Raw genomic sequence first — 23,108 nt, 5'->3', positions numbered from 1 at the left:
CACAAGCTCTCACGGTCAACGAAGGATATTCCTTCTAGCGGGAAGACCCGATCAGGCTCAGAATCCCGGTTACAAGACATTTCAACAATGGTAAAACAAGACCAGCAAAGCCACCCAGATGTGCCGACAAATCCCGATAGGAGCTGCACATATCTCGTTCTCAGGGCACACCGGATGAGCAATACGTCGGGTAAGCCAGCCCAGAGTTGCCCCTGGTAGCCTCGGACATCGCTCAGTTGGACCAACACTTAGAGAAGCACTGACCCGGGGGATTAAAATAAAGATGACCCTTGAGCCGGCTGACTCAAGGGAAAGAAAAGGCTAGGTGGCAAATGGTAAAACCAATGTTGGCCCTTGCTGGAGGAGTTTTAGTCAAGGCGAACTGTCAAGGGGTTCCCATTATAACCCAACCGCGTAAGGAACGTAAAATCCAGGAACATAACACCGATATGACGGAAACTAGGGCGGCAAGAGTGGAACAAAACACCAGGCATAAGGCCGAGCCTTCCACCCTTTACCAAGTATATAGATGCACTAATTAGATAAGAGATATTGTGATATCCCAACGAGTAAACATGTTCCAACAAGGAACAACATCTCCATGTTCCAACAAGGAACAAACTTCAATCTTCACCTGCAACTAACAATGCTATAAGAGGGGCTGAGCAAAGCGGTAACATAGCCAAACAACAGTTTGCTAGGACAAGGTGGGTTAGAGGCTTGGTTCAATAATATGGGAGGCATGATAAGCAAGTGGTAGGTATCGCAGCATAGGCATAGCAAAAGAGCGAGCATCTAGCAAGCAAAGATAGAAGTGATTTCGAGGGTATGGTCATCTTGCCTGAAATCCTGCAAGGAAGAAGAATGAGTCCATGAAGAAGATAAACGGACGAAGTCGAACGAATCCTCACAACACGACGTTATCGGAACCAACCCGAAGAAGCAACACCGGAAAGAAGCAAACAACATAGTAAACAACCAACACATAGACATGGCATGATGCACAAACAATTATGATGCATGTCTGGTTTAATGAAGCATGGCATGGCAAAGTGCACAAACAACACTACAAGTTAAGTGGAGCTCAATATGCAACGAGTTGCACATTGACGGAACACCACATGCCTTATTTAGTTCTCTCTCGTTTATATACTCAACAAGATTAAATGTTGTTAGCATGGCAAGAGGTGAAACATGATGAAACTATATAATCTAGGCAAGTTTAAATGAGGCCGGAACAACAAAACAACAAGTCCGGAAACTCCTCATATGCATATATTAGGTTTGGTACTGTTCTGCCCTAAACATAATTTTAGTTATTAAACATGCAAAACAAGTGCACCAAGTTAAACTAGGCATTTTTCTACCCCATTTACATATAAAGTTTGTTTAAAACCGAGCTACGGTTAATTAGTTATGAATTAAATCATTTTAACATGGCATCTAAGCAAAATCAAACAAACATCATTTTAAACATTTTAGACATAGATGAAAGTAGCAAATTATTAATCTACACAAAATTCTAAGCAAGTTTCATATATTAAGTTTTTCAATCCGATGCACGGTTGTGAAGTTATTAAATGCATGAAGTCTAGGGACTTTTCTGCAAAACTGGCCTCCTCTGGAAAAAAAGACAAAATCGCAGCAACAGGAAAAAAACATATCGGGCCGAAACTGGATCTGGGTGAGGGTTGCTCACTTTGGGCCAAGCCCGGGTCGGATCTGGAGGGGAAGCAAGCTGGGCCTGCTCTGTGGGCTACAGGAAAGAGGTGGCCATGGGCCGGTCGCACCTGGGCCTTGTTGGATCAAACGAGGGGGTGTGGAGCCGCGGTAAATGCGCTCGCTCCTGGACAGGACGAGAAGCAGGGCACGAGCGGGCATCCTCTGTAGTCTGCACGACAGGAAGCAGAGCCGCGGCGGCACTGCTGCTCGCCGGAGACGAAGGAAGGGAGGCGAAGACGGCGGGTCTGGACGAAGGGGGCGGATGCAGGTGAAGGAGCTCCAGGCAGAGAAGGTTCCATGGGGCGGCGTCCTTGTTCGTCCCTGAGAGAGAGAGAGAGAGAGCGGTTGAGAGAGAGGAAGACAGAGGAGGACCGGAGGACTGAGAGGAAGGGTCGGCGACCTGCGTGGCTCCAGCGAGGTTGGGGAGGTCCGGCGCACAAGGAACGGCGCGGGGAAGGAAGGCTGGGTGCAGGTCCAAGGCGCGGCAACAGGCGATGCAAGGGAGTCGACTCGGGCGCTGGTCGCTGGGCGTCCTCGTCCTCGAAGCAGCGGGTCAACGCAGGCGGCGGCTCACTCGTTTTCAGCGCGCACAGAGACAAGCGGGAGGATGCAGAAGCAGGGCATGACGATAGGGAACTTGGCGCACGGCGGAGCGACGGGAACGGGAGGCGGAGCTCAACGAGGATGAAGGGATCTGCTTGTTTCCGGGCCGGATCCGGCCAGCGGGGCGTCGACGGAGCTCCGGCGAGGGTTGACCAAGGCGACAGCGACCTGTAGCTGATGAAAAACAGAGAGAGAGGGAGATCGTGAGAGAGATCCGGGGAGCACGAGGAAAAATAGAGGGGAGGAGGGAGAGGAAGGCCATAGTCCTGCTGGTCCGGTGTTGCCCATCGCCGGCGGGGACGGCTGGCTTGATCCGCTCGGGGTCGAGGTGAGTGCCTCTGCGAGAGGAGGCAGATCGGGAGGAGGTAGATGCTGGTTGCGTGCAGGTGGATTTGGATCGAGGCTGTCGATTGGGGATTGGTTTGGCGCTAAAACCAAGGGAGAGAATGGTGGCGGCGGACACGGGACGGATGGGACAGATCCCTAGTCTCTAGGGTTTCATCTGAGTATAAATAGCAGGTGAGTTAAATTAGGGGCTATCCGGTCCCTTTGATCGTAATCGGACGGTCGCGAATAACTATATTAGGAAGTCCAATTAACAAAACGGAGACGTTTTGTAGATGTTTGGGGATGATCCGAACACAACGGTGACGACTGCTCGGGTCGGGTTCGGGACAATTTTGGGACGCGCGCGAGGGGTTTGGTGCACTGTGCAAAGAGGGTTTCGGGGCCTGGCGGTTGACATCGGACTGTGCAGAAAGCTTTGGGCTGAGAGAAGAGAAGAGAGATGCAGCCCGGCAACTGTTTCCGGAGACTGAAAACGTCCGACGTTTTGACCGACTATAATGTCGCTATAGTTAACGGTTGGGCTATCAAACGGACTCCGAATGCGATGAAATTTGACAGGCAGTCTTCCTACACTAAAATAAGACCGCACGCTAACTTTCAACCCATTCCGAGAACATTTTCCGGCCATGTATAAAATAATATTTCGGACGTGCCGCGGGCGCGTGCGAGTGTGGTTGGGCTCAGAACGGACAACGTACGGAACTGGGGGAACCCGGACGGATGCAAGTTTTGAAAACATGATGATGCAATGCACATGATGACATGATGAAAAAAACACGCAAGCAAAAGACAAGGCAACAACAACGAATAACTGGAGGACACCTGGCGCATCGGACTCGGGGCGTCACAATGCCACTATTGGGGAACGCAGTATTTCAAAAAAATTCCTACGATCATGCAAGATCTATCTAGGAGATGCATAGCAACGAGAGGGGAGAGTGTGTCTACGTACCATCGTAGACCGAAAGCGGAAGCGTTTAGTAACACGGTTGATGTAGTCTAACATCTTCACGATCCAACCGATCCTAGCACCGTACGTACGGCACCTCCGTGTTCAGCACACGTTCAGCACGATGACGTCCTTCGATCTCTTGCTCCAGTTGAGGACGAGGGAGAGTTCCATCAGCACGACGGCGTGGCGATGGTGATGATGAAGCTACCGGCGCAGGGCTTCGCCTAAGCACTACGACGATATGACCAAGGTGGTAAATTGTGGAGGGGGTACCGCACACGGCTAAGAGATGTTTGTTGTACCTTTGGGGTGCCCCCCCCCGCCTCCTTATATAAAGGAGGTAGGAGGAGGCCAGCCCCCTAGGGGTGCGCCAAGTGTGGGGAGTCCTACTAGGACTCCCTTGTCCTAGCAGGATTCCCCTCTCCTCTTTTTTCCTTTTCCGGAGTAGCAATGGGGGAAAGAGAGAAGGAGTAGGAGAGGGAAAGGGGGGCGCTGCCCCTACCCCTTGTCCAATTCGGATTGGCAAGGGGGTGCGCACCACCTCCTGGTCGGCCCTCTCTCTTCTCCACTAAGGCCCATGTTGGCCCATTAACTTCCGGGGGGTTCTAGTAACCCCGTGTACTCTGAAACTTCCCGAAACCATTCCGGTGTCTGAATGTAACCTTCCAATATATGAATCTTTACCTCTCGACCATTTTGAGACTCCTCGTCATGTCCATGATCTCATCTGGGACTCCGAACAAACTTCGGTCATCAAATCACATAACTCATAATACAAATCATCATCGAACGTTAAGCGTGCGGACCCTACGGGTTCGAGAACTATGTAGACATGACCGAGACACATCTCCGGTCAATAACCAATAGCGGAACCTGGATGCTCATATTAGCTCCTACATATTCGTTATTCCCTTTGTCATCAGTATGTTACTTTGCCCGAGATTCGATCATCGGTATCATCATACCTAGTTCAATCTTGTTACCGGCAAGTCGCTTTACTCGTTCTGTAATGCACCATCCCGTAACTAACTCATTAGTCACATTCCTTGCAAGGCTTATAGTGATGTGCATTACCGAGAGGGCCTAGAGACACCTCTCTGATACTCGGAGTGACAAATCCTAATCCCAATCTATGCCAACTCAACAAACACCAACGGAGACACCTGTAGAGCTTCTTTATAATCACCCGGTTACGTTGTGACGTTTGATAGCACACAAGGTGTTCCTCCGGTATTCGAGAGTTGCATAATCTCATAGTCAGAGGAACATGTATAAGTCATGAAGAAAGCAATAGCAATAAAACTAAACGATCATTATGCTAAGCTAACAGATGGGTCTTGTCCATCACATCATTCTCTAATGATGTGATCCCGTTCATCAAATGACAACACATGTCTCTGGTTAGGAAACTTAACCATCTTTGATTAACGAGCTAGTCTAGTAGAGGCATACTAGGGACACTCTGTTTGTCTATGTATTCACTCATGTACTAAGTTTCGTTTAATACAATTCTAGCATGAATAATAAACATTTATCATGATATAAGTAAATATAAATAACAACTTTATTATTGCCTCTAGGGCATATTTCCTTCAACAACAACCTGCAAGGTTGTCGCATAGCGATCCCACGAGCACACTGCCGCCACGAACGACTTGTAACACGACGCCTCTGCCCAGTCAGGTCGCCACGTTTCTACCACCCATGAGCTGAGGGGAAAAGATCCTCATCGCCAACCACCACGAGGGGCTTTGCCCTACCAACTCCGACTGGCAACAACGACAAGGGAGGGAGGAGGGTGGAGGCAAGAGGGGGATGCGACACCGCTACCTGAGTCACCCGCAGCCCCAGGGGATGATACGGTGGGGGAGGCTACGTTGTGGGTTTTTTCAGACAATATATCACTCCCTTTGGCATCACCCTTCATGATTTTGCTCCCACTTAAGGGCAACTCCAACTGAAGGAAATATGCCCTAGAGGCAATAATAAAGTTGTTATTTATATTTCCTTATATCATGATAAATATTTATTATTCATGCTAGAATTGTATTAACCGGAAACTTAGTACATGTGTGAATACATAGACAAACAGAGTGTCCCTAGTATGCCTCTACTAGACTAGATCGTTAATCAAAGATGGTTAAGTTTCCTAGCCATAGGGATGTGTTGTCATTTGATGAACGGGATCACATCATTAGAGAATGATGTGATGGACAAGACCCATTCGCTAGCTTAGCATAATGATCGTTTAGTTTTTCTGCTATTGCTTTCTTCATGACTTATACATGTTCCTATGACTATGAGATTATGCAACTCCCGGATACTGGAGGAATACCTTGTGTGCTATCAAACGTCACAACGTAACTGGGTGATTATAAAGATTCTCTATAGGTGTCTCCAATGGTGTTTGTTGAGTTGGCATAGATCAAGATTAGGATTTGTCACTTCGTGTATCGGAGAGGTATCTCTGGGCCCTCTCGGTAATGCACATCACTATAAGCCTTGCAAGCAATGTGACTAATGAGTTAGTTGTGGGATGATGCATTACGGAACGAGTAAAGAGACTTGCCGGTAACGAGATTGAACTAGGTATGATGATACCGACGATCGAATCTCGGGAAAGTAACATACCAATGACAAAGGGAATAACGTATGTTGTTATGCGGTTTGACCGATAAAGATCTTCGTAGAATATGTAGGAGCCAATATGAGCATCCAGGTTCCACTATTGGTTATTGACCGAAGATGTGTCTCGGTCATGTCTACATAGTTCTCGAACCCGCAGGGTCCGCACGCTTAACGTTAGATGACGATTTGTATTATGAGTTTATGTGATTTGATAACCGAAGGTTGTTCGGAGTCCCAGATGAGATCACGGACGTGACGAGGAGTCTCGAAATGGTCGAGACATAAATATTAATATATTGGAAGGTTACATTCGAACACCGGAATGGTTTGGGTCGTTTCAGATAGGTTTCGGAGTACCGGGGGTTACCGGAACCCCCCCCCCTCCCCCCGCGGGAAGCTATTGGGCCTCATGGGCCTTAATAGAGAAGAGAGAGTGCTGGCGAGGAGGTGGCGCGTGCGCCCCTTGCCCCAATCCGAATTGGACAAGGGGAGGGGGTGGCGCCCTCCTCCTTCCTTCTCTCCTCCTCCTCCTTCCCCCCTTCTCCCACTTGGAATAAGAAAGAGGGGCAAATCCTACTAGGTTTGGAGTCCTAGTAGGACCCCCCCATGGCGCGCCTCCTCCTTGGTCGGCCTCCTCTTGCCCCTCCTTTATATACGTGGGGAGGGGGCACCCAAAGGCACAACAGACAATCTCTTAGCCGTGTGCGGTGCCCCCCTCCACGGTTTTCCACCTCAATCATATTGTTGTAGTGCTTAGGCGAAGCCCTGCGTTGGTAACTTCATCATCACCGTCACCACGCTGTCATGCTGAAGGAACTCACCCTCGGCCTCAGTTGGATCAAGAGTGCGAGGGACGTCACCGAGCTGAACGTGTGCATATCACGGAGGTGCCATGCGTTCGGTACTTGATCAGTTGGATCGCGAAGATGTTCGACTACATCAACCGCGTTACTAAACACTTTCGCTTTCGGTCAACGAGGGTACATAGACACACTCTCCCCTCTCGTTGCTATGCATCTCCTAGATAGATCTTGCGTGATCGTAGGAAAATTTTTGAAATACTGCGTTCCCCAATGATACATCCATTTTGCATCATGCTTTTATATCGATATTTATTGCATTATGGGCTGTTATTACACATTATGTCACAATACTTATGCCTATTCTCTCTTATTTTACAAGGTTTACATGAAGAGGGAGAATGCCGGCAGCTGGGATTCTGGGCTGGAAAATGAGCAAATATTAGAGACCTATTCTGCACAGCTCCAAAAGTCCTGAAACTTTATGGAAGTTATTTCCAGAATATATAAAAAAATACTGAGCACAAGAAGTACCAGAGGGAGCCACCCACCAGCCACGAGGGTGGGGGGCGCGCCCTACCCCCCTGGGCGTGCCCCCTGCCTCATGGGCCCCCTGGTGGCCCTTCGATGCCCATATTCTGCTATATGAGGTCTTTCATCCGAGAAAAAATCATAAGCCAGCTCACGGGACGAAACTCCGCCGCCACGAGGCGGAACCAATCTAGGGCTCCGGTAGAGCTGTTATGCCAGGGAAACTTCCCTCTGGGAGGGGGAAATCATCATCACCAACGATCCTCTCATCGGAAGGGGGTCAATCTCTATCAACATCTTCGCCAGCACCATCTCATCTCAAACCCTAGTTCATCTCTTGTATCCAATCTTTGTATCCAAACCTCAGATTGATACCTATGGGTTGCTAGTAGTGTTGATTACTCCTTGTAGTTGATGCTAGTTGGTTTACTTGGTGGAAGATCATATGTTCAAATCCATTATACATATTAATACCCCTATGATTATGAACATGAATATGCTTTGTGAGTAGTTACGTTTGTTCCTGAGGACATGGGAGAAGTCTTGCTATTAGTAGTCATGTGAATTTGGTATTCGTTTGATATTTTGATGAGATGTATGTTGTCATCCCTCTAGTGGTGTCATGTGAACGTCGACTAGATGACACTTCACCATTGTTTGGGCCTAGAGGGAGGCATTGAGAAGTAATAAGTAGATGATGGGTTGCTAGAGTGACAGAAGCTTAAACCCTAGTTTATGCGTTGCTTCGTAAGGGGCTGATTTGGATCCATATGCAGGCCCATCGATGAGGGGGAGCGAGGTGAGCGACCGCACAGGGCCCCCAAAATCGTGGGGCCTCCATCAAGAGAAAATCCGCTTGATGCCTCCTTCCGCTGAAAGATCGCTAGAAAAACTAAAAACTGACGTATCTGTGTTGACTAGATTTACGTGGTGTCTTTGCTGCAGATGGGGCATCCGGGCTGCTACTTATAGAGGGCCAAATAACATATACTTATAGAAAAAAAGAAGGTTAGAGGCCCATCGAAACACTGGATACAGATCGCTAGAGCGAACTGCCGTCTCGGTCTCGCGACCGGCGATCCGGGATCGACGAAGCACCAAACCCTCGCCCTACGCGTGGCCCTAGAAGTCGTGCCGGCGGCAGCGCAGTCACCTCCGATCCAATCCACTGTTGATCGTCTTACTGCGTGAAGATGCAACAGTATGGACTGCGGATCCGTTCGTTGCTTCAATCAGGATTGAGGAACACATCAGGCCAAACTAGTGACTATGTTCTAATCTCCAAAAGCAAGGTTCTTTTTTCAATTCATTTTCTTTGTATTTGAATGATCTAGTCATCTAGCAATCGACACTATTAGAAACTAGTTAGATTATGTTTGATCAATGGTCACTTATAATTTGTTAGGTTTTGTTTCTGAATCTTCACCATGTCTACTAGAATTAGGAAGCATGAATATGGTTCTGAAGAGCGTAAGATACATGTGAAGATTTTATTTCAAGAAATATTAGACAGATGCTCCTATTTGGTAGAACATGAGGTTTGTTCATTGCTTTGCAATCCCTTTACCTTTTTAACATTACTATTTGATATATGCCTAAATAAGGTACAAATAAAACATACTCAAAATTATATAATAAATTGAGAGTATGATGTGCGCATACTAATACTACTTATGTTATGTGAATTGTTCGAAATTTTAGGCCACATTTTGGTTTTCGCCCGGGGCCCCGAATTTCTGAAGACGGCCCTGTCCATATGTTTCATGCTATGGTTAGGTTTACCTTAATACTTGTAGTTGCGGATGCTTGCAATGGGGGTTAATCATAAGTGGGATGCTTGTCCAAGTAAGGATAGTACCCAAGCATCGGTCAACCCACATATCAAATTATCAAAGTACCGAATGTGAATCATATGAACATGATGAAAACTAGCTTAACGATAATTCCCATGTGTCCTCGGGAGCGTTTTCCTTCATATAAGAGTTTGTTCAGGCTTGTCCTTTGCTACAAAAAGGATTGGGCCATCTTGCTGCACCTTATTTACTTTTATTACTTGCTACTCGTTACCAATTACCTTATCACAAAACTATCTGTTACCGATAATTTCAGTGCTTGTAGAAAATATCTTACTGAAAATTGCTTATCATTTCCTTCTGCTCCTCGTTGGGTTCGACACTCTTACTTATCGAAAAGGCTATATAGATCCCCTACACTTGTGGGTCATCACCCAACACCAACACACGACCCCAAACGGATAGACATTTTGTCCGGATTTCATCCATTTGGGGATAGCAATGGGGTGGTGTCCGCCCGGATTTGTGGATGCACCGATCGTGCGCCCAATGTGCGGCCATATTTCTCCCGCATGCAATTTTTTTCAAAGCAACAAAATGCCAGTGGCCAGGTTCATGCCGGCTAGCAACAAAGCCAGCGGCCTACAGAATGGTCACCACCTAGTTTCACGCCGGCAACAAAGCCAGTGGCCGGCACACTAGTCAGCCTTCAAAGTGAACAAGTTTTTTAAAGCCCAAAACAAAGCCAGCGACCGGCACACTAGTCAGCCTTCAAAATGAACAAGTTTTTGGCGTCCGCAACAAAGCCAACGCCGGCACACTAGGTAGCCTTCAAAATGCACGGTCATAGTCCACGCAGAGGCCACTCACCTAGTTTAGGTCGTCTTAGGCGAACATCTCCTTCTGCCGGTTCGTGAACCAAGCTTTCCTCTCCGGTGACACGTTGGTCTTGCCAATGCTAATGATCGCGAGCGCCACCTCTTTTGCTTTGGTGTCGGCATTGGTGGCCTCGATCACGAGATTCTTCAATTGAGCGGCCTCCTCAATGTCAAGCTTCATCCTCTTCATAGCCTCCTCCATGTCAAGCTTCTTCGTTTGGAGCTCTAGGTATATCTTCATTTGCTCGTCCTTCCCATTGCTCCTCCTCTCCTCCCCCACTTCCTTTTGACTCATCCTGCCTTCCAAAGTTGCTTGCAAGGCCATGGACGACGCATCACGCTTCTCGTCGGCCTTGGAGTTGGTCTTGCCCCACGGCCTCTTGAGCAAGTCTCCCTCCTTAGCCACGTCCGCCTTCCCTCCTTTCTTCTTACGAGCGGCATATTGGTCTTTGAACTTGGGACAATCTTTGACGAGCGACCAACAATGCGTAAGAGTAAAGAGCTTGTTCTTGTGTCAGACCTTGAAGGCTTTCAAAGATTGGAATGCCTACACAATCAAAGATGATGCCGCAATTGTAACATGGAAGGACACAAGATGCATGAAACATAAAGATGGCATGCAATGAAAAATAGGAGAGGTTCATACCAAGTCACCAACGCCTAGGACACTCTCAAGCACGGCACAATACTTGTTGCACTCTTGTTGGATGAACCCCACACCCCCCATCTCTTTTGGATTGAGTTGATGCCATGGGTGCTCGCAAATTGGTAGGGGGCAAACTTCCTTCGCTCATGACAGGTTTTGTGAAACCTCGTCCAAAAGACGGATCCTTTTTGCTTGGCACCTTTCATGGGATCTTGGCCTATCTCCATCCAAATCTCGCAAATAAAACTGTCCTCTTCTCGGGTGTATGATCCTGTGCAAATGCTTTGCCTCCTCCTTTGGGCCTCGACCCTTTGGGTGAGCTCATCGATAAACACCAATGGCTCCTCCGCAATGTCGATCTCTTCTTCCTCATCTTCACAATACAAGTCATCGTCTTCATGCCATGAGTTGCCATCCTCGTCCATCACATCTTCATCATGGCCACCGAATAAGTCGTCACCATACTGGCCGCAGTCGTCCTGGCTTTGGGTCTCGCGGGATCGAAAGCATGGCCTTGACTGTCGACGTTGAAGGCTCACCACGGCCCTCGAAGATGACGTTCTCCATGAAAGCGGCGTACTCAGGGTCGTCTACCGTTGGCGCCGGCAGTGGTATATCATCAAACAGCTTGCAGGCGCCAGCAAGGTTGGTCGTAGGAATCGACCGAGGTTGCTTCCTTTGTCTCCCGTCGGACGGCTGGCCAGCGCCACTGTACTCCGGTGTCACGTTGAGGTCGATGACGCTCGTGGTCAGGATGGCGGGGGTGGCTGGCGCGACCACGCTACCGTCCGGCAACGTGGAGAACTTGGTCTGGCCATGGCATGCAGCGGCTGCGCACGATACCCGGGCATCTCCGGTGTGACGGCCAACTCGGGGACCGGTACTACGGAGGACGAACGGGGACAAACTTGTGCAGGCCGTGGCCAGCGATCGAGAAAATGGCAGGCAGGGTCAACACAACCCTAACATGCGCCTTGGCGACGATGGACTCCTTGTCGTCGACTTCGGCATTATGTTGCGTGTCACACAACGCGGCCGCCTTGACGGCGTAGGCGGGAGCGGCTTTCTTCTCCGCCACCCTTGTCCGCCGGTTCCTCCTGTCAATTCGGCGTCGAGCTTGGCGAGCTCCGCCGGCATGAGCTCCGACCGTAGCTACTTGGGAACCTTATTCTTTGCCGCGGGGCTCGCGGCCGCGGCCAAGTCGCCAGCCATGGGGAGGTGGGTGCGGGAGGGATTTGGTGAAATGGAGGGAAAGTGGGCGTGTGTGTCCCTGACAGGCGGGCCAGAGAAGGACTAGGGCGCGCGTCCTGCCCATCCGAAAGTCCCAGCCGTGGGGAGGTGGGCGCGGGAGGGATTTGGTGAAATGGAGGGAAAGTGGGCGTGTGTGTCCCTGACAGGCGGGCCAGAGAAGGACTAGGGCGCGTCCTGCCCATCCGAAAGTTGTCCATTTCAATGCAAACATGGCCAACATTTGGGCCAAGAATGGGTCAAAAGCGGATCAAAAACATACATTTGTCCGTTTGCTCCCATGCTTTAGGCCGCGTTTTGTGATGTTTACCTTCAAATGAACACGATCGGACCATTTGGGAACGCCTGTTGGAGTTGCCCTAATTTCTCCTTCGGCCAGCAGAAACAATATAAACAAATGCCCCGGAAAGCTGAACTGCTTATTTATTTATTTATTTATTTATTTTTGAAACAAGGCAAAAGACTTGCCATTTTCATTGATTAAGAAGAAGAGAATTGCCCGGTTAATTAATGGAAAACCGGACTAAAACCGAAACTGCTTCTTTATCAAATTCCCACGTCAGAAACAGGATGGCAGCAACAAGGCACTTGCAGGCTCAAAGCCAATAATAAAGGATTACACATCTCAATATTTCGACCAATTCATCACAGGGATAGCAAAAATTAACAAATTATGTGAGCGAACAAGCATCAGGCAATCAATTCATCGACAGCAACAACAACAAAAAATATACAGATCTCACAGGATGCAGCACGAAATGGTGGAAACATCGGCAGCAAGCATGGAAAAACGAGTCAAATGACATTATTTGCACTTCCCGTTTGGCTCCTTGGAGAGCAGGAAACAAGATGGTGCTATCTCACATCCACGTGCAACTGAAAGGACTCCCGTCACAAACCTACAGTTCACAACTCCCTCTAAGATTTTTACAAAAGCATTTCCTCTGCTGATCTTCGGAGGCTAAGATGCTGGCCTATGCTTTAAGTTAGGAGTAATCACTACGGCCGAATTTCCTACTTGATAACCCCCTAACTTGCTAGTTGACAACCAAACACCATACACATCTTGATTCAAAAAGATCCAGCTTATCCTACTACATCCCAGGGCAACAAGTTTACCAGAGCACAACCGTGCATGCAGGACTCGTCTTCCTGGGGAAGAATTGATGATCAGATCTTCAGATCTTTCTTGCAGTTATCTCTCAAGTCCTTTAACTTGACAACAGCTGAATGCTGCACAAAAAGGGATTAGAATATTAGCGCATGATCATATACTAACAATGCAATCAAACAATGAAATACTCCAATGCAAAGGGAATATGCAGATATATAGTTGAAATAGTAGTGAACTGTTCTTCAAACAAAAAGAACAAAGTTGATCACAGAAGTACACTGTCATAACATAACAAGTCGCCACACAATCAAAACTAGGAATACATCAAATTCTCAGCAGGGAAGAAAATTTCTTTCAGGCAAGGTAGTGAATGCTACATAATTACCACAAATTTAAACTGAATTTCCGTGAAATAGGCTGGAAAAAGTTCAGCAAGGCTTGCAACGGCATATTTTAGCTCATATTTTTGTATGCTAGCCCTAAAGCTAGACCAAATGGCCCATGAGATTTTCAATGACAAAAGGAACAATGATCATCGCAGCCTGATGATGGTTGAATCTGAATACATTCAACTAACTTTGAAGGCCTTTTCTACATATTAGCAAGGCACAAGGGGCGCTAACTCACATTATCGAGCTATGCTACAAAATTTAATGATGTAAACAGACCTAGCACGACCACAACTAGAAGTCTAACAGAAATGTCTCCTCAGAATCTAGTACTTTGAAACAATAGATGATGATAGGTTTGAACAGGATCTCCTCTGAAGCTCAGCTCGACAAGCTCAGGAACCTTTGGACCAAGCTACAGGGGACTGAATTCCTCTAGGGACTCAGTTCATTGGAAGTGATATGCGAGCCAAGTATGTTCTATTCTGCCAAATCTGCACACAGTGCAGTGCTCGGGCTCTATTCCTCTTACTCAGAAGCACATGGCAAAGATTTGGAAGATCAAGACGGAAAACCAGGTCAAAAAAATTCTATGGCTGCTGCTCCAGAACAGGAATTGAACATTGAACAAACTTCGCACACATCTTGGCAACATCGGCCCATGTTGTTTGCTTATATGATCAAGTCCTGCAATATCCTGCTCATCTTGCACTGCAATGCCCCATCTCTAAGAGATGTGGCAGCACTTTGCTTCAGAAAGGCCTCAGATGACATTGTGCAATGCAAGCAAGATCAATAGGGCTGGTGGAACAAAATAACTCAAGGACAGGTGAATAAGGAGCAGAAGACACAGCCTGTGATTGACGGATATGTTGTCTGGCACACATGGAAAGAGGGACGCAGAACTTTTCAGCAAAAAAGCTCTGACACAGCAGGGATAGCAACAATGATTAGAGAATTTAAGCCCCCTAAAGGAGGCACGAGAGATTTGATCCCTAGTTTATTTATGTGCAGCCCATGCTTCAGCATTGGATTTTCCTTTCTTGTTTTTTTATCAGTTTGCCTTTTCACTGTAATCTAACCTTGTAAAAATTTGCCCATACTTAATGCCCTAGCAGAGTCCTACTGGAGCCCATAAAAAAAGAATCCAGTACTAGAGCAAGCGAAAATTCAAACACCATGTCTGAGAACACAATTCGTGCAAATGGCTGTTTGCTTGTACAATTCCATTTTCAAAAACTACTTATTCAAAAACAAGAAGCCAAAAGAACCCAAGTCAATAATTGGCCCAAATAGGCAAAGCCCGCCCTGGTGGAGGCTATGAGAAGGATGGCTCGCCATGGACTACAGGCCGTCCACCTTAGCCTTCATGGAATAGTGGAACAAAGATTATCTACCCTTCCCACCTACTACCTCCATGGATAGCTTGGTCATTTCCCAAGGACCACTAACATATACCCCCCCCCCCCCCCGGCCACATGTACTCCGTTTCATTCTCAGTTGAATAAACTCAAGGGCACCAATGGTGTGAGGAGTAACTCGACGGTCAGCCTCCCTCAACGCCTTCTCTGACATAGAGCTAGGTCACAATCTGACAAGGCGAAGGAACCTATACAAAAAACGTCGAACTGTCAATTTTGTCGGTGTACGACAATCTTCGCTATAAGACCGTCGTACACACCATTGTTGCGACTACATTGTGTGAGACACCATGTACTTCTCTGTTGTTTCTACAACTAGTATGCCACAACAGGTTATCAACTTGGAAGAATCCTAGCAATTACTCCCTCCGTTCCAAAATAGATGACCCAACTTTGTACTAACTTTTAGTACAAAGTTGGGTCATCTATTTTGGAACGGAGGGAGTATGTTTTAGCAAATACAGATGAAAAGATAGGTGGTAACATACATCATCCAATATGTGGCAAAAAATGACACCAACTGCCTACTTAACATGCCTAGATAGGCACTAAAAAATATCAAGTACACGAGTATCTTTAGAATAACTATGGTTTTGAGCTGGTCATGAAATATTTTGTGAGGACAGAAGTATTTGCCTTTTGTGTTGGCCCAAAAAATGTAATGATAAATTGAAGGTCAAACTACTGAGTACCACAGCAGGGCTAAATTCATAACTGATCTTCCGCGAACTAACAAACAAATGGTCCCTCAAAATTTACCAGTGCAAGCAAACAGACATTTACACAGAAAGTAAACTGTGGCAATCACAACTTTTCGCTACTAACCACAGTGACACCATACAAATTGATACCAAGACACCGTCAACATAATTTTGACTAAGTTGGAATATTGTAGGTATAAAACAACTTACGAGCTGGGCAGATTCACGAACAAGGGCATTTTCAGTATGAAGAAAGAGTGATCTCTGTTGTTGAGATAGTTCGAATCCCATCTCTGCAGCTCTTTTCGAGTATCTGTCTGCATTGAATTCATTTCCTTGCCTCTTTGCCTCTAGCGATCTAGCAAACTTTATGCTCTTCTTCAATGCTAACGAAAGGTTAGACAGAGATGGAATCAATATTAGTAAAATGATCAATCGTGAACAAAGAAAGAAACCACACTACACATACTACTTAGAGAGAGAGAAAGAATTGAATATGCCAAGAATTACCACCAAGCCGGCTTCTTGCATCCTGATAATGGAGATCAGTCCACATAAAAGCAGCTGTTCGAACAGGAATGAAGAGATAAGGTGTATGTTCACATGGCATCATAATGGCATGTACAATACATGCGGAAGCAAGACATTCATGTAAACATACCCTTAAGACAGAAAGAGCAAGTGCAAGACTTTGTAGCACATGATTTTTCCAAGCCACCAACCCCCATTGGAGGATGCTGGACATTTGTACATGCCATGTCATCACGAGCTGTAGCGTCAAATGAAGACTGCGGATTCTGATTTCCTGGTGATACAACCATCTCCTCTTGAGTCAGACACTCACCCTCATTAGTCTTATCATTAATTACAATCTTACTAGCCTCACTGGCATATGGCAGCAACTCACTATCAGTGTCTTCGTCATCTTCCCCTTCACAGCCACCCTCTGATTCCAAGGAAGACTCCGCCTTGTCGTTGAGGCCAGAAGAATCCAATGATACACAACGATTCCTCACATCATCATCATCCTTGGATAGTAGCCCAGCTGCCTGAGCGGCCATGTGCTGAACCTTGGCTCCACGGAAAATTGAAGTCCTTGCAAAATCCTCTTTGCCAATACCATCAACCAAAACTTCAATAAGGTTTCCTGATGCCCCAACATTGGCCTTTGCCTTTTCATCAGACTCTTTCCTAGGGTTAACCACCTTTTCAACCCGACTCATCTTGACTCCACCTGCATTCTTCTCCAGATCGCATGAGGCTGGCCGCTTGCCAAGGACATTCGTCAGGTCTCCAAAGGCCCGCCGGCCACTGCCCTGGGTGTTTTCAGTCATTGCAGCTTCCAGATACTCACCAACTTGCCACAATTAACAGTCGTCGCGGACAACCGTACAATACAACTGCATTTATCAATTCAGAAACAAAATACAATGTGAGCATGCATTCAGCCGGTGTTTGTTTCCAGGGACTTTTTTGTGTAGGGACTAGAAAAAGTCTCTCTAGAGACTTATTTACCAAACAGGAGGGACTTTTTAGGGACTAAACTAGGCATTTGGGACTAAATGAAGAAGACTCTCAAGGAGAGTCTTTTTTGGGACTTTTTGGGACTTTTCCAACAATGCCCCTCCATGCATTCAATGGCCCGCCACCCCATGGTGTTGTTTGATTGTTATTTTTCTATATACTATGGGCAACATGGTCATTTAATAACCTCTAGGAAGGGACTAGGGACTTTTTAGTCTCTGGAAACAAACAGGGAGGGACTTTTTAGGGACTAGAGACTTTTTAGTTGGGACTAGAAAAAGTCCTAGGACTTATGAACCAAACAGGGCCTCATACTGTGTTGAGAAAGAAGGGAGTAAATGCACATAAGCATGGTTTAGACTTTAGAGCCAAAACAAAGGGCTAAGGTTTGCGAATCGTGAAAATGGTTGTGCACGGCTTGTACAGGACTACAGGAAGCAAAGCAATGTCATGTGCTAGGAGGCTAGGAGCTAACTGAATATTCAGCGTAAATCAAGCCGACTAAGTGCCAATGGATGCAAAATTGGATGAGATCGAGGGTTTCTGAGACGGAATCCTCCCGCTCTCGCCCCCCAAACAAATACACAGGACGTAATGCGCGTTATTGCGGGGTAATTCCGCAGAGTTGACAACGATTTAGCGGTGAAATAGGGTTCCATTCCGTCGTCTTCTTAGTACAAAGTAGAGTCGCTACAAAAACTTGGAAATGGCGAGTCTATCGTGAGGATGAATCAACGGGGATTCCAGCTCTGCGCCGAAAGGGGGGAAGCCAAATCTGACAGGAAACATGGCGGGGCGGTGGCCTCGGCCCCCAGCCTCCCGCGCAGTAGCTACCGGGCCAAAACCTACAGATGCGGTGGCGAGACGGAGAGGAGGGGTAGGGTTTGGGGGCGCAAACCTCGCCGCGGGACGCCCGCCGTTCCTCCCGAGATCGCCCTCCGGAGCGGGGGGTCCGGCGCGCGAGGAGAGTGGGGTGGGACTCTCTCTCTCTCTCTCTCTGGTTGTGGGTGTGGGGGTGGAGGCGAAAAGGGTTGGAGGGGAAAACTTGGAGCGGGCGGGCGGCGTGAGCGGGGAAGGCCTGGAGCCTGGCGGTCCCGGGTTGCGCGCGCTCGCGTTCGGAAATTTGGGCGCCGTGCCCGTGCGCGCGCGCCGGGCGCGGGAGGTTCCGCTCGGGTCGGCGCGCGTTAGTTGGATCGACCTGCCACGGCACGGGTCCGTCGCGTCGGTCGTTCGGCGTTCCGTGGATCTGCACCGATGCCACAACTCTAGGCGTCGGTCGAGCGAATCGTGCAGCCGGATAGGCCACCTCCCCTGCGGTCGGATCTCTCTTACTTCCTCCGTTCCAAATTATTCGTCATAGAAATGGATGTATTTAGGACTAAAATACATCTAGATACATCCATACTTGCGACAAGTAATTCAGAACGGAGGGAGTACATCTGAGATCTGGGCCGAATTTTCTTCACTGTGTTTTTTCTCTTACCTACATATGCGCCATCGATTCAGCGTTTTCTTTCGAAAATGATAAATCCCGAACGTTTGGATTGCCATTTTTCTCTTACGTACATATGCGGCATCGATTCAGCGTTTTCTTTCGGAAATGATAAATCCCGAACGTTTAAAATTTAAGCATGGCAATTCGAACGTTATTCATGGCAACTTTAGTTCACGAGGGGTTGGCAACCATGGCAATTTTCGGACAAAAAAATAAACCGAGACAAAGTTGGCATGTTTTAACAACTAAATTTGCCACCTCGCCTCAATTGAAGTTGCAATGAAAAAATGTTCGGGATGACATGCTTAGAATCTGAACGTTCGGGATTTACCGGGGTCCTTTTCTTTTCTCCTAATGTATCAAACCTTATATAAAAAAACACAGTATTTCAAACACAATAGATGGAGAAAAAAATGTCACTTTAGGGCTTGCTTGGCTCTCACCACGCTATCATAGGCAAAATATTGATGTGGCGTTGTAATTAAACAAGAAATAGTGGAGTTGTATCTTAGCTAAGATACAACTCTTAGCTCATTTTTCTGTGCGGTATAATTAATGCTCTGATCTTTTGTGGCTTATCCTCTTTTTTTCCTCCACAACTAGGCCACAATGTTAAGATGCACAAAAGATCATTACTACTAAATCAACGATAATTAATATGCATCAGAGGGAGAAAGTGGAGGGATAGTTGTCGTGTTTTTCAAGAATGTTGGGAGGTTTGAGGCATTAAAGAGTTTAGTGTTTTCTACCCCTTCAATGTAGGTAACTGCCTCCGAAAAGACCGGATCGTAGCGAGGCGGAAAGGAGGTGCCCGCGGGTTCCCTTTGCGAGCCATTGGAGTCGCTATTGGTTCCCTCTCCCTCCGTCGCTCGCTCTAGCGACGGGAGGAAGGGGAAACCTTGGATCTATGCGTCCGATGGAGGCGTCGTGTCTAAATAAGTTCCCTCGTGCTCCGCTTACGGTCAGATGGGACTCTTGCCTTCATCTAGGAGCCAGTAGGGTGGGGGTCCCTGAATCTCGTCGAGGTCGCGGTCTATGGTGCCTAAAGGTCGACCGGCACTGGCCGGGTTGGTCCCCAAATGGGTAGTGGTTGTGTGGAGACGGAGATTCTTTTTCCTCATCGTCGGTATGATTTTCGGATGCGTTTCTTCCTCCTTCTTTATGCTGCTAGAGGGATATTCTGCTTTGCTCTGGCAGTTGGCCCGACCGCGACGCCAGAATCGGATCGTAGTTCTCTTCCATCTAGAAGGGGCGCATACATCGGTACTCAAGGTCACAAATGGCAAAGGCTTGTGCAGGCGTGTTGGATGCATATGTGTGTCCTTGTATTTTCAGCATGGGAGCGAAGAAAATGGGGAGCAGCATGGCGGCGATTATCCCGTGGTTAAAGATGATGATCTGTTTAGGTCTGGCTGCAGGGGTCTTCTCGTAAGGTTTAGGGACGATGACACATAGCTCTGAGAACTTCATGTTTTATTGGTTGTTTTAGTGTGCTCTTTGTTATTCTGTTTATTTTGTGTGTGTGTAAGGGTGTGATTGTACGGATCAAGGACTTTGTATTTTTTATGATTTGAATACAAGCATACTTCTTAAAAAAAGCTGGTTTGATTTTTGCGCGTAATTACTCCTATAAAGGATGTTGAAGTACACGTCTTCTTGGGGCTTGATACGTCTCCAACATATCGAGTATTCCAAACACTTTTGCTATTATTTTTGTAAGTGCATCTAGTGCTCCTTAATGATTTTGGTGTATTGAAGGCTTATAGGTTAAGGAACTAATGTGTTTGTGAGTGTACACAAGTTCTATAAGTCTATAAGGAGTTTGATATTTACGATGAAAGTCGACCCCTAAAAATAAATGTCTTCAGTTGAAGACCTTGGTTTTCTTGAAGACTTTGAAAATGAGGAAATTGGTATGACCTTGAATACTTTGATATTGATACAAGGTTTATGAAGCGTGAAGACTTCTGTTTTCGTAGTTTCATTTTCTCTTTCTTGAGTCAAAGAAAATGTCGTACTGTTAAAGGGGGTCGAGGTAGAACTAAGAAAAAGTTTTCAAGTGATGCTCATCTCAAATTCTACACCTTCCCAATCCTTTTGAGTGGAGCCATTGGAAATCTCATATAGTTCAGTCAATTTCTTCAGTGACAGAGACGAAGTTCTTCTGTTCTTTAAGGGATTTGTTCTGACTGAGGAGTTAGAAATTCGCCAGTGCGATTACCTACAAGTGAGGAACAATTTCCGACCGTTGTTGTGCTACGCGCCAGTTGTCCCAAAATATCTTATCCACCTAACGGTCATATCATTGAAGGGCATTTATGTCTTATCATGTCGGGCTGCTCCCCGGCTACAAATAGCCGCCCCCTACAATCACTAGTTGGTTGGCTGCTCCGAGAGAAACTGACACTTGTCATTGAGAACATCCCATCCTCCGAGAACTTTGAGCAAAATTCATCAATGAGGAAAACTCAAACCCGAACACCTACAACCCAAAGTGATTGAGCATCATTGAAGAGATTGTTCCCGTATGGAACCGACGCGTGTTACCTTTGAGGACTATGCATCCTCCAGACGGTTAGGCGTCATGGTCTAGAGCATCCAAGAGGAATTGTGGATCGCCGAGTGACCGAGTTTGTGAAGGTTAGAAGTCACCTGAAGACTTACCACGAGTGATTGGGCGAGATCTTTGTGACCTTAGCTCAAGGAGAATACGGTGAGGACTATGTGTCCTCGGGTTTAAATACCTAGCCGATCCAACCAGACGTACAACCGTCACAGTAATTGGAGCTGGTCTACCAAATCATTGTCTTCACGAAGCTACTGGTTCTATTTCCTCAACCCTTTCATTTCCTCATTCATGTGTTGACGAACTTGATCGTTACTATTTGAAGACTTTGACTGCAGACTTTATCAATTTTCTTAATACTAATTCTTCAGTCATATTATCTTCAACCTGCTTATCCTATTTACACGCTACCTGTGCACTGTGCTTGTTTCATATCATCATGTTGACTGTGTTACTGCCATGTTATGCTTGCACTTGAGTACTTATTCTGTTGCTACTAGTTCGTCGCTTAGCAAATTCCTCAAGTTGAATTTCCTCAATGACGAATTCATAAAAAAAACGCCTATTCACCCCCTCTAGTTGATACACACTTTTAATTGGTATCAGAGCAAAGTACTCCTGAAGGAAATATGCCTTAGAGGCAATAATAAAGTTATTATTTATTTCCTTATTTCATGATAAATGTTTATTGTTCATGCTAGAATTGTATTAACCGGAAACTTAGTACATGTGTGGATACATAGACAAACAGAGTGTCACTAGTATGCCTCTACTTGACTAGCTCGTTGAATCAAAGATGGTTAAGTTTCCTAGCCATAGACATGAGTTGTCATTTGATTAATGGGATCACATCATTAGAGAATTATGTGATTGACTTGACCCATTCGGTTAGCTTAGCACTTGATCGTTTAGTATATTGCTATTGCTTTCCCCGGAGTTCCGCAAGATGAATCTTCTTGTTGTTACTAAGGGTTCTCTAAATACCCTGGTTGTCGTACCAGATCTCTTAGCTGGTATAAAGACTATTCAAGGTTATGACTCTGAAGTCCATAAGATTAAACGCCATCTAGCAGAAGGAAAGCCCTCATTCTTCACTATCGCTGACGATGGCGCTTTGTATTTCAAAGGCCGCCTAGTGGTACCATGTTTGAAGAAAAACCTGGATAAGACTAAAAGGGTTATGCAAGAAGCCCATGATACGCCTCTGTCCATCCATCCTGGTAGTACAAAGATGTACCAGGATATTCGTCAAAGATTCTGGTGGTCTAATATGAAGCAGTACATTGCTCGTTATGTTGCTGAGTGTGACGTTTATCGCCGAATCAAAGCAGAGCATCAAAGGCCTGCTGGAACTCTGCAACCTATCTCTATTCCTGAATGGAAATGGGACCATGTTGAAATGGACTTCGTCACTGGATTTCTCAAATCGCATAAAGGTAATGATGCTATTCTTGTCGTCATTGACCGGCTTTCCAAAGTTGCCCATTTTCTGTCGGTCAAAGAGACAATCACTGCTAGTCAGCTTGCTACTCTCTACATGGCCAGAATTGTTTCACTTCACGGTATTCCACTAGTTATCAGTTTAGACCGTGGCAGCTTATTCACTTCAAGGTTTTGGGCGAGTTTCCAAGAAGCTATGGGAACTCATCTGTCGTTCAGTACTGTGTTTCATCCTCAGTCGCAAGGACAGGTTGAACGTGTCAACCAAGTTCTCGAAGACATGCTTCGAGCTTGTGTAATATCGTTCGG

The 23,108-nt window shown here is 46.5% G+C and overlaps 2 protein-coding genes across 4 annotated transcripts; both read right to left on the bottom strand.

Moving 5' to 3' along the window:
• Positions 1-1,540: 1,540 nt before the first annotated feature.
• Positions 1,541-12,113, bottom strand: LOC123129684 (uncharacterized). The gene is made up of 6 exons (XM_044549750.1): positions 12,066-12,113; positions 11,441-11,711; positions 10,273-10,720; positions 10,024-10,084; positions 2,123-2,753; positions 1,541-2,043 (listed from the first exon to the last, which is right to left on the bottom strand). Exons 1-6 carry the CDS (start codon positions 12,111-12,113, stop codon positions 1,757-1,759), a joined length of 1,746 nt encoding a protein of 581 aa, XP_044405685.1. The 3' UTR covers positions 1,541-1,756.
• Positions 12,114-12,932: 819 nt separating this feature from the next.
• Positions 12,933-18,403, bottom strand: LOC123128345 (uncharacterized). 3 transcript variants are annotated; one of them, XM_044548321.1, is made up of 6 exons: positions 18,197-18,403; positions 16,682-17,174; positions 16,436-16,579; positions 16,285-16,338; positions 15,985-16,160; positions 12,933-13,382 (listed from the first exon to the last, which is right to left on the bottom strand). In XM_044548321.1, the coding sequence occupies exons 2-6, from the start codon at positions 17,106-17,108 to the stop codon at positions 13,320-13,322; spliced, it is 864 nt and encodes a 287-aa protein (XP_044404256.1). In that variant the 5' UTR covers positions 17,109-17,174; positions 18,197-18,403; the 3' UTR covers positions 12,933-13,319. The 3 variants fall into 3 exon arrangements, with proteins under 3 accessions (XP_044404256.1, XP_044404254.1, XP_044404255.1); XM_044548319.1 differs by having other exon boundaries at positions 16,436-17,174; XM_044548320.1 differs by having other exon boundaries at positions 16,288-16,338; positions 16,436-17,174.
• Positions 18,404-23,108: the final 4,705 nt, after the last annotated feature.

Source organism: Triticum aestivum, chromosome 6A (assembly GCF_018294505.1).
Source record: "Triticum aestivum cultivar Chinese Spring chromosome 6A, IWGSC CS RefSeq v2.1, whole genome shotgun sequence".
NCBI lineage: Eukaryota > Viridiplantae > Streptophyta > Magnoliopsida > Poales > Poaceae > Triticum > Triticum aestivum.
Note: the sequence above shows the minus strand (reverse complement) of the source record. Positions and strands in the feature narration are given on the sequence as shown.